General features: G+C 51.2%; 1 protein-coding gene across 1 annotated transcript in view; it reads right to left on the bottom strand.

The window, feature by feature from the left end:
- The window catches only part of XPO1 (exportin 1), a 908,600-nt gene that overhangs the window by 180,708 nt on the left and 715,261 nt on the right, over positions 1–12,631 (bottom strand). The window contains exon 17 of the mRNA XM_085612347.1: positions 10,645–10,779. Coding sequence (XP_085468473.1) covers positions 10,645–10,779 — 135 coding nt within the window. The remainder of the gene's footprint in view (positions 1–10,644; positions 10,780–12,631) is intronic.

Below are 12,631 nucleotides of genomic sequence, written 5' to 3'. Positions count from 1 at the left end.
GGGGGGGGGGAAGTCATTGGGTAGGCGTTGTGGCAGAGCGGGCTTGTTTTTTTTGCCTCTGCCTTTATTATTGTTACCCCTATAGCCACCTCTTTGATAACCCCTCGTGAAGGTGGACTGAGTGGTGAAGGTGGACTGAGTGGGGGATTTGTACGAAGTGGACGCGGTGTCTGAGGAGTAGCCTCTAGAAGTAATTCGAAAGGAAGAGCGGCTAAAGGAGCGTCTAGGAGGGTGTGACTGTAAGGCTCCCATTTCGCCGTATCCTTAATTTTTTCTAGGGCCTCATCCACTTTTGGGCCAAATAGATGTTTAAGGATGGTTAAGGATGGAGGCTTGTACCTCCGGTTTAAACCCTGATATTCGTAGCCAAGCATGGCGACTGAGGACGACGCTGGTATTGATGGCTCTGGAAGCTGCGTCTGCGGCATCTAAGGCACAGCGTATAGAGGTGTTAGTGATAGTCTTACCCTCTTGAATTAGTTTGTTCGCCCTAGCTTTATATTTTTCAGGGAGGTGGTTCATTATGCTTTCTAACTCGTCATAATGTGCCCTGTCATATCTGGCCAATAGCGCTCGAGTATTGGCGATACGCCACATATTGGCTGCTTGTGACGCAGTGTGCTTTCCTGATGCGTCCAGTAGCTTTGACTCTGTCAGGCGGTGGTTCTTCGCCGGACGCCTGAGAATTTGCCCTTTTGCGTGCAGTGGACACCACTAGGGAATCTAGTGGCGCTGGCCCTCTGATGTAGGAGGGATCTGTGGGGGCAGCTTTGTATTTCTTTTCTATGTGCGGGTTAATGACCCTGGCCCTAACTGGGTCCTTAATAACTTCTGGCGCATGTTTTACCACTCCTTTAAGCATAGGTAATATGGAGGTAGACCTATGTGTGGTGTCGAATGTGTCTAGGAGGAAATCTTCCTCCACGGGATCGGTATGCAAGTCTACCCCGTGATAGTGTGCCGCCCTCTGAAGTAGATGGTGGGACCTCAATGAGTCTTCCGGTGGAGATGGCCTGGAGGGGTAAAGGTCATCTTGTGGGACGTTGGGGATATCAGGGATATTGTAATCGTCCCATAGGTCTGGGGATCCTGTAGGAGTGGGGTCCCCTGTGGGTAGGTCCTGGGGGACATCCCCTATGTCATCATATGAGTCTCCGTGATCATCATCGTGTGGAGAAGGGGTGGGAGAACGATGAGGCTGGGGTGGAGAAGGCGGAGGGGGTGGAGAATGTGGAGGAGGTATTCTGAACGGAGAGGTAGCAGAGTCCTTCCTCTTTGGAGGCGGAGGTGGAGCAGGCTTCTCCAAATGTCTCTTTTTGGAAGAAAGTGCCAAATGTCCACTTTTTGGATCCTTGGTGAGTGTTTATCGTAAGGGATCCGGTGTAAATCAGTCCAGTGAGGCTGGACTGTGTTTCGGCGCCAAAGCCGTTGAATTTTTAGGCTTTTCCGTGCCGGTTCGTTGTTTGGAACCTGGTTTTGGAACCTTCCGACGCTTGGTCGGCGCCGAGATGAGTTTCGGCCTCGAAGTGTCGGTGGTCTTGTGTGCTTTGGTCGGCACCGAAGGTGGTGTCGGTGCCGAAGAGCAGGGTTTTGACCCAGAGTGCTTCGGTGCAGAGCTCGGTGTCGATATGGAGGTCGGCTTCTTTTTCGGTGCCGAAGCGTGTTTATCGGCACCGAGGATAGGCTGGCTCGAGCCGCCGGAAGGCTTGCTTGGCTTCTTCACCGGGCCCGAAGGTGGGGTGTTGGAAGCAGTGTCCTTGGTCTTGCCTAGGCCCGGAGGCGAAGGTGTGACCGGAGCCTTTTTCGGTGCCGGCAGGGGTGTGTGTGTGTGTGTGTGGGGATCATCACCCTCTGCGCCGGGGTGATGTCCTCCACATCTGAGTCGTCGGCCTCGGAAGCGCCGACTAGACCCTCTTCGGTGTACCGCTATGGAGCGTCGATGCCTTCTCCGAAGATGTCGTCCGGAATAGTCGTCGAGGAGTGCGCCATAGTTCTTCTGGCTCTTTGGTCCCGAATAGTCTTTTTGGACCGGAAGGACTTACACGCCGGACAGTCTCGAGCCTCGTGTTCAGGGGAGAGGCAGAGATTGCATACCTCGTGGAGATCGGTGTGGGGGAATTTGGACCCACATCGAGGGCACTTTTTAAATGGAGTCCTTTCCATTAGCCAGGACAGAAGCTTGGAGAGGCCCGAAGGCCGCCGTCGACGACTGGAACTGAAGGTCCGTACCGATGAGAAGGCGCGTCGAGTGGGGGAGATTGCGATCGAAATAATACCGCGGTTTGGGGTGAGGATTGCGCGTCGACCGTAGAACTGGAAATGTTCGGGACCGGAGCGCGAAGATTACATCCGAGCCCGATGGCGGAAAAAAACAATGAGGATGGAGCCCAAGCCATGCGCAATACGATCCAAAGGAGGAGTCACCGACCTCGTGACTTCCAAAGACTTTCCAAGAGGAAAAACAAACTGCAAACATCCGGGCCCAACACCAGATGGCGATCTATGCACAAGTGTGTAATCTGCAGCTCATATGCCTCGAACAGATTTTTTCTTCAGCAATACCCCTTGCGCGTCGCTAGGCGTCGTCGGCGGCTCTGCGTCCGTCTACGTGCGCCAGAATGACAGAGTACTTAGACGCTGACGTCAGTTCTTGTACATAGCTTTCCGCGCCAGGAACGCAGAGCCATGAAAGAGACCGACACTGGTGCCAAAAAGTATAGTGCCCTGAAAAGGATAACCTTAACCCTATTTGTCGGTTCGCAGAACGGGGAGGATGGGTGGGTCGGTGAGGAATCTAACTAACTAATGTTTCTTACAGATACATCGTTACCGAAGGTAAGTAACTTGTTCATCTGAAAGAAACACGTTAGTTAGATTCCTCACCTTAGAATAGATACCTCAGCAATAGCAACCCCGGTGGTGGGTCTGCGAACCAAGATCACACCAGAAAGTCCTGGAGAACAGAACGGCCAAAGAAGCCATCTCTCCGGACTCGGCTGTCCAGGCAATACATTTTAGCAAACCTGTGCAGTGAGGCCCATGTTGCTGCCTGACAGATGTTCTGCAAGTGGACTCCCCGGCCCAGGGCAGTTGTTGCCGCTGTGGACCGAGTGGAATGGGCCCTCAGCCCTACAGGAGGATCCTTTTTAGCCAAGGAGTAACAAGCTTTTATACACAAAACGACCCACCGCGAGATGGTTCGCTTGTGTACCGCCCGCCCCTTCTTAGCGCCCACGTACCCAACCAAGTTGGTCGTCCACCCGGAACTGCTTAGTGCGATCCAAATAAAAGGACAGTGCCCGTTTTGGGTCCAGACGGTGGAGCCTCTCTTTCTCCTTCGAAGGATGAGGAGGGGGAAAGAAGGTGGGCTACGTGACAGACTGACCGATGTGAAAGGCAGTCACCACTTTAGGAAGAACGAGTCCGGAGAACAACCTTGTCCAGATGGACAGAAAGAAAAGGGGCTTTAGAAGATAGAGCCTGGAGCTCACTCACCCGTCTAGCCGAGGTGATGGTAAGCTGAAAAGCAGTCTTAAGAGTCAGAAGACGAAGGGGACAATTATGAAGTGGCTCAAAGGGAGCGCCCATCAGATATGTCAAGACCAGGTTCAAATCCCACTGAGTCATTACGAAAGGGAAAGGAGGAAACATGTGAGTAATGCCTTTGAAGAAGCGAGAAACAGGGGATTTGAAAAGAGAAGGCTGATCAGGAAGCCGTAAGAAAGCAGAAATAGCTGAAAGATAACCTTAAAAAGAGTGCCCAGAGCAGAGCCCTGCTGGGCCATGGAAAGAAGGAGAACCTCAGAAAGAGGGGCGGCACGGGGATCCACAGCCTTTGCTGTGCACCATGCCACAAATTTGTTCCACCTGCAGGCGTATACCGATTTTGTGGAGGGATGCCTGGCTGCCAGAATCAAATCGCAGACTTCAGGAGGCAAGTCAAATGGCATCAACTGTCGCCGCTCAATCTCCACGCATGGAGGTGGAGATTGGACAGGTTCGGGTGGAGGACCGTCCCCTGCTGCTGTGACAGAAGGTCCTCCTGAAGAGGCAGTCGTATCGGGGGATCGATTGACAGACTGAGTAGCTCAGGATACCAGTACCTTCGTGCCCAATCCGGAGCCACCAAGATGACGTGGGCCCAATCGCGCCTGATCTTCTTCAGCACTCTGGGCAGAAGTGGTATAGGCGGAAAGGCGTAGAACAGACCGCAACTCCACTCGCGACGAAAGGCGTCCCCGAGCGAGTGCCGCCTTGGAAACTCCAACACGCAAAACTGCTGACATTGCGCGCTCTCTTCGGTGGCAAATACATCTAACCAAGGCTCTCCCCACTCCCGAAAGAGGCCTTGTGCCACCTCGGAGTTCAGACGCCATTCGTGATCCATCATGCACCGGCGGCTGAGTTAGTCTGCTCTGGCGTTCAGAGTGCCCGCCAGATGTTGAACCACCAGGGTGATGCCCTGATGTTCCAGCCATGTCCAGAGGCCCAGAGTGACAAAGGGTCCACGACCCCGCCCCGTTTGTTTCAATACCACATGGCGGTGGTGTTGTCCGTCAACACCTGCACTACACTTTCCTAGACAAGGGGAAGGAATGCCTTTAGTGCAAGTCGGATCAATCTCAATTCCAAAAGGTTGATATGGAGCCGAGACTCCGCCGGAGACCAGAGTCCTCTGAACTCCATCTCCCCCATGTGGCCCCTCCCCATCCAAGGAGTGAAGCATCCGTCACTACTACGTGCTCCGGTTGGGGTAGGGAGAGGGATCTGCCGCTGACCCAATCGCGGTCTGTGAGCCACCACTGCAACTGCCTCCGCATTCCCTACAGGGCATAAAGCCAGACTTCCTCGTCGAAGACATACTGAATTTAACACAGTAACACCGCTAAACTACAAAGTAGCTAGAGAGCACTGGAAAAAAACCGTTGCGCGTCGACGGTGCGGAAAAAAGGGAACTGACGTCATCACGCCGACGTGGGCTTCTAATGGCTCCGATGACGTCGTACGGAGTCGCGTGCGGAGCCGATGCATTGTGAAGTCGCCCACGTCGACGTGGAGTGCTGGGAAAGAAAAGTTCTGTGGAATGCTGGCGCAGGGGATAATCACAAGGTGAGGAATCCACTGGCAGATGTATCCATCAGAAGCCGCAGCACCAACCTGACCGAAACCCGGGATAGAGGCTGAAAGATGGGAAGCAGAGAATGAATATCCCAGACCCACTGTTCCGATGAAAAGGAGCTTCTGGGAGGGACTCAGATGAGACTTCGGCACATTGATCGAGAACCCCAGCAAATGCAGGAGGTCGGAGACAACCTGCTGGGGGAGCCCGCCTTCAACAGCCAGTCGTCGAGATAGGGGAAGACTGGAACCCCTGATCGGCGCAGATGAGCTGCGACCACCGCCATCACTTTCGTGAACACCCGAGGGGCACCGGTGAGGCCCAAACGCAGCACAGTAAACTGAAAATGCTCCTGACCCACCGTGAACCGCAGGTAACGCCGGTGGGCCGGCAGGACGGGGATGTGAAAATAAGCATCCTGCAAGTCCAACGCCACCATCCAGTCTCCGGGGTCTAAGGCAGTCAGAACCTGAGCTAAGGTGGGCATCTTGAACCTTTCCTTCCGGAGGAAGACGTTGCCGCTCCTGAGGTTCAAGATAGGGCGTAGGCCCCCTTTGCCCTTCTTGGGAACCAGAAAGTAGTGGGAACAACCGGAGCCTACTTCTGGACCAGGAATGCGATAGACGACCCCCTTGGCCAAGAGGGCTGCAACTTCCTCCCGTAGAAGATTCAAGTGATCCCCCGACATGTGGTGGCACTGCGGTGGCATGGCTGGAGGGGTCGTCTCGAAGGGGAGGGAGTAGCCCCTTCAGACGATTTGCAGCAACCACCTGTCCGAAGTGATGGAACGCCAGTGGAGAAGGTGATGGCGAACTCTGCCTCCAACTGGCGTGGAATGGGCCTGAAAGCACGTACTAGGAAGGCTTTGAGGCGGATGCTGCAGAGGTGGATGTGGATGGACCGGCACGTTGTCCCCCTGTACCGCCTCGGCGGAATACACGCCTGCGACCGCGTGGAGGTTGGTTCTGCGGTCTGTGGCTTGGCGGACATGAGGGGGCGCCCCTTCCTTGGCCACGAAAGGGGCAAAAAGCAGAAGTTGCGGGCGCTGGGCCGAGAGACCCAAGGACTTGGCCGTAGCCCTGGAATCCTTAAAGCGCTCCAACGCACTGTCCGTTTGTCGCCAAAAAGGCAATCGCCATCAAAGGGCATGTCCATGAGGGTGCTCTGGACATCCCCGGAAAAAGACCAGGCGTGACGACGAAGCGCCCTGCCAAGCGAGTCAGTCGTGTCCAAACCACATCGGATGGCATACTGCGCTGCGCCCCGCCCGTCGGCAAGACACTGGGCGAGCCGTTTCCGGGCCTCCTCCGGACACAGGGGCAGCACGTCCTCCACCGTATCCCACAGAGAGTGGGAGTAACGGTCCAAGAGACAAACGGTGTTAATAGACCGCAGCCCTAAACTAAGGGTGGAGAACAGCTTTTTGACAAACTGCTCCAGTCTCTTGGATTCCCGATCCGGGGGAGCGGACAGGAAGGAGGTCTGGGAAGTAGAGGCCTGGATGAGCAGGCTCTCAGGGGTGGGGTGTTGGGAAAGAAAACTGGGGTCGCCCGGTGCGGGGCGGTGGCGCCGGCCACGTTCCGATCCACAGGAGGTACTGTGGAGGGCGTGGACCAGGTGCCCTTCAGAACGTCCATCAGTGCTTCGCTAAACGGCAGCAGAGGCTCCGAGGAGCTTGCTGATGGTTGGAACACTTCAGTGAGGTTAGTCCTCACGGCCACAGTAGGGAGCTCCAGCCCGATGGCTTCGGCCACGTTGCGCAACGCCACAGAAAAGGTAGCACCTTCCTCCGGGGCCACAGTAGGAGGAGAGATGAAGCCAGTGTCAGGGGAGGTGTCAAGGCCACTGGCAAACTGGAATCCCCCAGCTCATCTGCCCAGTCCTGTGATAACTGGCCCTGGCGGGCCAGGAGGGTCATCAGACCCCTCCCAGTCGCCACTGTCATCCGATTCCTGATAAACAGGGGGAATGACCGGAGCCGGGCGGAAGATGAAATGGTCACCCATTGGCGTCAGATGCGGCGCAGGGCCCGGACCGGGGCTGAACAGGGAAACTGCGTCGTCCGGAGACTGCGTGAGGTCGACCGGCATAGACAGATTCAGGCCTGATCCCACGGGGGCCTGCGGCGTCAGGACCGAAGTAGACGACGGCGCCGGAGCCGCCGGCTCGCTAGGCCTCCCAAACGAGCCCGTGGGGCCCGAATGCGCGCCGGCAGGCGTCGACGGCGGAGCCAGGCCCCTCATGGCCGAGAGGAAGGCACTGATCTCTGCCTGAGTTGCGTCAGCCGCAGGGGTGGTATCACCCGGACCCTCGACCGAGGGGAGTCTGAAGAGCGATGTCGTCTCTTGGACTTCTTACTATGCTTCGACTTACACGAAGACTTGGAACCAGACGAGCGGTAATGGTGGCTGCGGCTCCGCGACCGGTCCTTCGATCTCCTACTCCTACTGGGAACGGCGCAGAGCCGAGTGCCGGAGCACGAAAAGCTTGCGGGACTGCTCCCGCCTAGCCTTCGAGGTCAAGGCCTGGCAGTCGAGGCACGACTCGACATCGTGGTCGGCCCCAAGGCAGTAAAGGCACCGGCAATGGTGGTCCGTTACCGACAGTCGGTGACAGGAGTCACAGGCTTTGAAACCAGGCATCCTACCGGCACCAGTTCGAGTCGAGTAGACAAAAGAGTCCAAAAAGTTTTAGTCAAAAAGTGACTAAAGGGATAAGCTCTTCCCGGATCGGCGCTGTCTGGTGCAGAAAAAAGAAGAACTGACGTCACCGCGCGAGGGCGGCATCTAAATACTCAATCGACGTCATTCCGGCGCACGACGTCGGATGCAGAGCCGCCTAGCAACACGCAAGGGGTATTGCTGACGAAACAATCTTTCCGATCCAGCCTGACGCCTGGGGATATTCCAAGGTGAGGAATCTAACGTGTTTCTTTCAGATAAGTAACTTACCTGTAATTTACTGAAAAACCTATTCTTTTTAATGTTCTGTACTTGCTAAGTGTTGCAACCTACTGCATCCCATGTAAATCAAACAAAGTACAATTTCTATTGCATTTTCAAACTGTTCTATATTCAGCAACTTATTACTGAAAAGTATTTAATGCTTACCGGTGCCAGGCTTGCTTGGTTCTAAAAATAAACAGTATATTTTTGTATACAAAAACTATTGGCCTAGAGTTCAGTTCTTGTGTGTAAATTCATTTACTGACTGAGTGTGTACATCAAATGCTTAACATTGTCCTCGGATACTGCCTTACTGCTTGACCACTCTACCACAAATGGAGAGTAAGGTTCTATCTAACTTTAACCTCTGCCTACCTCTGGGGCCACCTGGACTCTATAGACACAATACCTCACTTTGGTGTAGTATATATAGCCAGTTTCCTACAAGGACCCCGAAAGTATTAGCTGCTCTTTTGAGGCTATGTCGTCTGGTGGCGAAGCCTTCAAGGGATAGCTACAGACTTCTTTCAGGGCTTTGTGTCGCAGTCATTCCACTGTTACTCAAAAGTTAATGTAGCTTCCGCCTCTTCTGGCACAGGTTTCTTCTTGGACGTCCTCTTTGTGCGGTTGGGAGGTTGCTGGAGCTTCGATGGTAACCTCTTCTTCCTCAGCCTCTGTGGTAGTGGAGGGTTTCGCAGGAATTCTTCACTACTTTAGCGCGCCAAACTCCTTCCATTGAACGACTGCTGACATTCAGCCCCATGGCGTCTATTCTTCTTTTACCCCCTCGAGAGCCCTTTTGGGGTCTGAAGCCGTGGAGATCCTCTTGGGTGTGGTAGATTCTACCTCTAAAGGTATGGTCTTCTACTTCGCTATCTCTCGTCCGGCACTTGCCTTCGCTGATTCCGGCGTTTTCCCCTATTCTGTATCCCTGCCATGGGATCCGTGGGGTTCTTTCGCCCCGGCTGACGCTCTGTAGTAGTTTATCGATGCCTGGGATGCCTTTTGCGCCTCCTTTTCAAGGCCCTTGGCATCTGACGGGTAAGGGGTTTTAGTTACCTTCTCCGGTTTCTTTTCGACGTGCTTGGTCATCCTTTCTCGCTGTACGCCTTTTCTCGGCAACCCTTAGAGGATCGACATTTGATCCTTCGTGTGTTGATACTGCGGTCACCACCTGTTCGTCTTCATCGCTTGAGAGGCCCTAGTCCCTCAACGATATCTGTTGTTTTACCGCCAAGCATGGTGTTCCTCTCTCTGCTTTCTATGGGCCTTGAGAGTTTGACACTAATGCAAATGAGGCCTCGAAGACTTTAACCTTGTGATCCCTTGCAAACAGAGGTTACATAAGTCGGGTGGTTCACATTGCGCAAATTTGTGGTGGGTTTTAGGCCAAAATTTGAAAGGGTTATTTTCCATGGTCCTTACTTTGCCTCATTTCAGTCCATTTGTGTTGTTGCTCTGTCAGGGTCCCCTGATAGGGAAAGGTGCTCAGAGGTCTCCCTCTCCAGTGTCCTCTTGGATCAATGTAGAATTGTTTTTCTCCTGAATTCTAAGATTTTTTTCGGTAGATTGCGTCCAAAACTTTGGAGTTTCTTCACTTACTTCCAGATCTAGTAGTGGAAAGAAGAATTTGTTGATTGCTAACACATACATTAACTTCCGGGGGCACGTCTGACCTTACAAGTGATGGACCTAGCACCAAATGGTGGTAGACAACGCCCACGAAAAAATAGGAAACCGAGACAATTATGGACCCGACCACTAGATGGCGGAATAAAGCACATCATGTGAATCCAGAAAATTATGCTGCTAAATATTAGGGACCAGACGCAGTTTAACACCTCTGCACCCAGCCGCCCTAGTACCACTAGTGTTCTTTTGGTTTTGCCTTGGACCTTAACGACCACTCACCTGGAGAAGGGTCCCGTAGGTCACTGAGAAGAACCGATAAACCGTATATGATTTTTCTCCAATAGGATAACATTGCAGAACTCAGAAATTGCACTGTGTTGACTTTTTCAACTGAAAAATATTCCTATTTAAAAATTTACTAAACTGAAATTTTTTTGTTCTGATGCCTAAACAAAGAAACTTGCTATTTTTATAAATTGGTGAAAAGCTCCTTTTTGAGTTGTGGGAGTAGGTGTATTGACCATTGTGTGTATTCCAGATGTCTAACACTCCTCTCTGATAAGTTCAAGGCTGCTTGACCACACTACCGCCCAAAAGAGCACCTTAGCATTGCTAGAGCAGGCAAATGTCCACTGATAAGGGACTACCTGGACTCTTCACAGTATACCTCATTTTGGTATACTAGAAAGAGCCAGCTTCGTACATACATGAATTGATTTAAACCAGAAACTCAATCTTTAACAGAATTACAAGTCACTACTTGGCAGTAATTTAAAAAAAACATACGCGCACACACAAATATATGCACACACACACACATATATATATATATATATATATACACACACACACACACATATATATATATACACACATATATATACACACACACACACACACACACACACACACACACACACACACACACACACACGCGAAAATTCTTACCTTGGTTGCTTGCTGAATAATACTGTCCCACACTTGATTAGGTAGTAGCATATATTTTTCTATCAAATGTTCTTGCACAGTTTGGTCTGTCTGTGCACCAATCATGTACCCAACAGCTTCATAAAACGTGTGCACCTAATGAGGGAAAACAGAGTTCATTTTATGGGGTGTTTTTCTGCGCACAATTCACAATACAAAGGGATTACGTCTCAAATGAATTGTAAAATATAAAAGTACTTTAGGTAAATATGGATTTGAACGATAATCTGTTTCCTATGCAGATTCTTTAAACTTAAGAGCTGTAACAGGAAAGTGGACGCCCACATTTTCAAAAATGAACACACTAGGGTAAACGGTGAACAACAATGTCCCTTCCCCCTCCCATCCAGCAGCCCAAAAGCAAGAAATGGGTCCATCGGCTCCTGGATATTTCCAGACAGAGTTAATCTAAATATTTATGTGGATGAGGGGAACTGGGCAAAAATATTTGTAGAAGACAACCAATTAAAGGGCAAGAGCTACTAACCAGTAATCTTTATCACTTCGATAAATCAAACATACATAAGGTATATCGGACAGAAAATTCCAAACTAGTAAAAAGATTGTATATTAAAAATGGTAAAGGTGGTCCTAAATTTAGACTGTACTTGAGTGAAAATAGACCCCTATTTTAACAACTCTGGTGTCTTCCCCATTACATTATAGTTAATTTTGTAAGTTAAGTGTAGGAAAGCTGAATCCGATTTTATGGTCACCCCCACTTTTTGCCTGGTGTCAGTGTGTTTTTGACTTAGTTTGCTGGGAATCTGTTAATCGGGACCAGAGCATCTGAGCTGTCTCTACTATATCGGTTCTGGTAAGTACTTTGGTACCTCCACAATTGGTTGCTGGTGTACACTACAAAGTCTTAGTGTATGGTACCAAAGTACCCAGGGCATATGTACGCCAGGGGTTTCACTTGGGCTGCAGAATGTATTGTGCCACCTATGCGAGCCAACTTACACACGACTATAGGCCTGTCATGGCAGCCTGAGAGATGGTGTTTGCACCTGTCACAATACATATTAGTTTCCTGATATCTGTGGTCACTGCACTTAAAACCTATAAGTCACACCTATGGTAGGCCCTTCAGTCCTGAGGGCAGGGTGCTTGGTTACAAGCGTTAGGGTGCCCCTGCATGAGCAGGACACCCGTACAAACCCGAAGTCTATTTTCCAGGCTTTGTAAGTGCGATCAGCCATTTAAAGACATAGTGGACATCAGTCATTACAAGATGTCTAACTATATCATGGCTGCCCCAAACCTGGTCATGGTTGTATCAAACATATTGGAATCATACCCTAAAACAGATTCCAGTGCTGGAAGTATGATCAAATGTGCTGGGGGCTCCTTAGGAAACCCCACTATACTCCCAGTAACAGCCTTTCACGGTCAGCCCTAGTGCTGCGGAGCTCGAGCAGGGGGAAGGTTGAACAATAGGTTTCCTGTCACAGGGAGGTGTGACCACCGGCGAGACAGGACAGTGTATTGGACTGGGGTGAGGGCGCTTGCCAGCGACAGACTGCTTTGAAGAGCACATTTGCTGCACTCCTTGCATAATCTGGTTTGAGTCAGTTCAGGAACACTTGGTTCCTGTTCTGGTGCGAAACTCGACGAAGGACATGGGTATCATCCCTGCTGTCCAGCCCCTCCTCTGGGAGGGAACCCCTGGGTCAATCCAACCCTTTTCGTGGGTATTTAAGGGCTCCACCATGAGTGGGTCCTCAGATTCATTTCCTCTTTCTTACTATATGGGTTGGTCTTCCCCAGAGACCAGTGTAAATTTGTGCTACTTACCTGAATATTTTCAAGTATTCTTGTGTGTATTGTTGATATCTCCGGATAGGAGATATACCAATGTGCTAGTGATTGTGTAATAGACTTATTTTTATAGAACACTGTGGTTCCTTTTCATCTAATCTACACGGTCGATTAAATTTGGTAAAAC

This window comes from Triturus cristatus, chromosome 6, assembly GCF_964204655.1.
Source record: "Triturus cristatus chromosome 6, aTriCri1.1, whole genome shotgun sequence".
NCBI lineage: Eukaryota > Metazoa > Chordata > Amphibia > Caudata > Salamandridae > Triturus > Triturus cristatus.
This window is presented reverse-complemented; position numbering and strand designations above follow the sequence as displayed.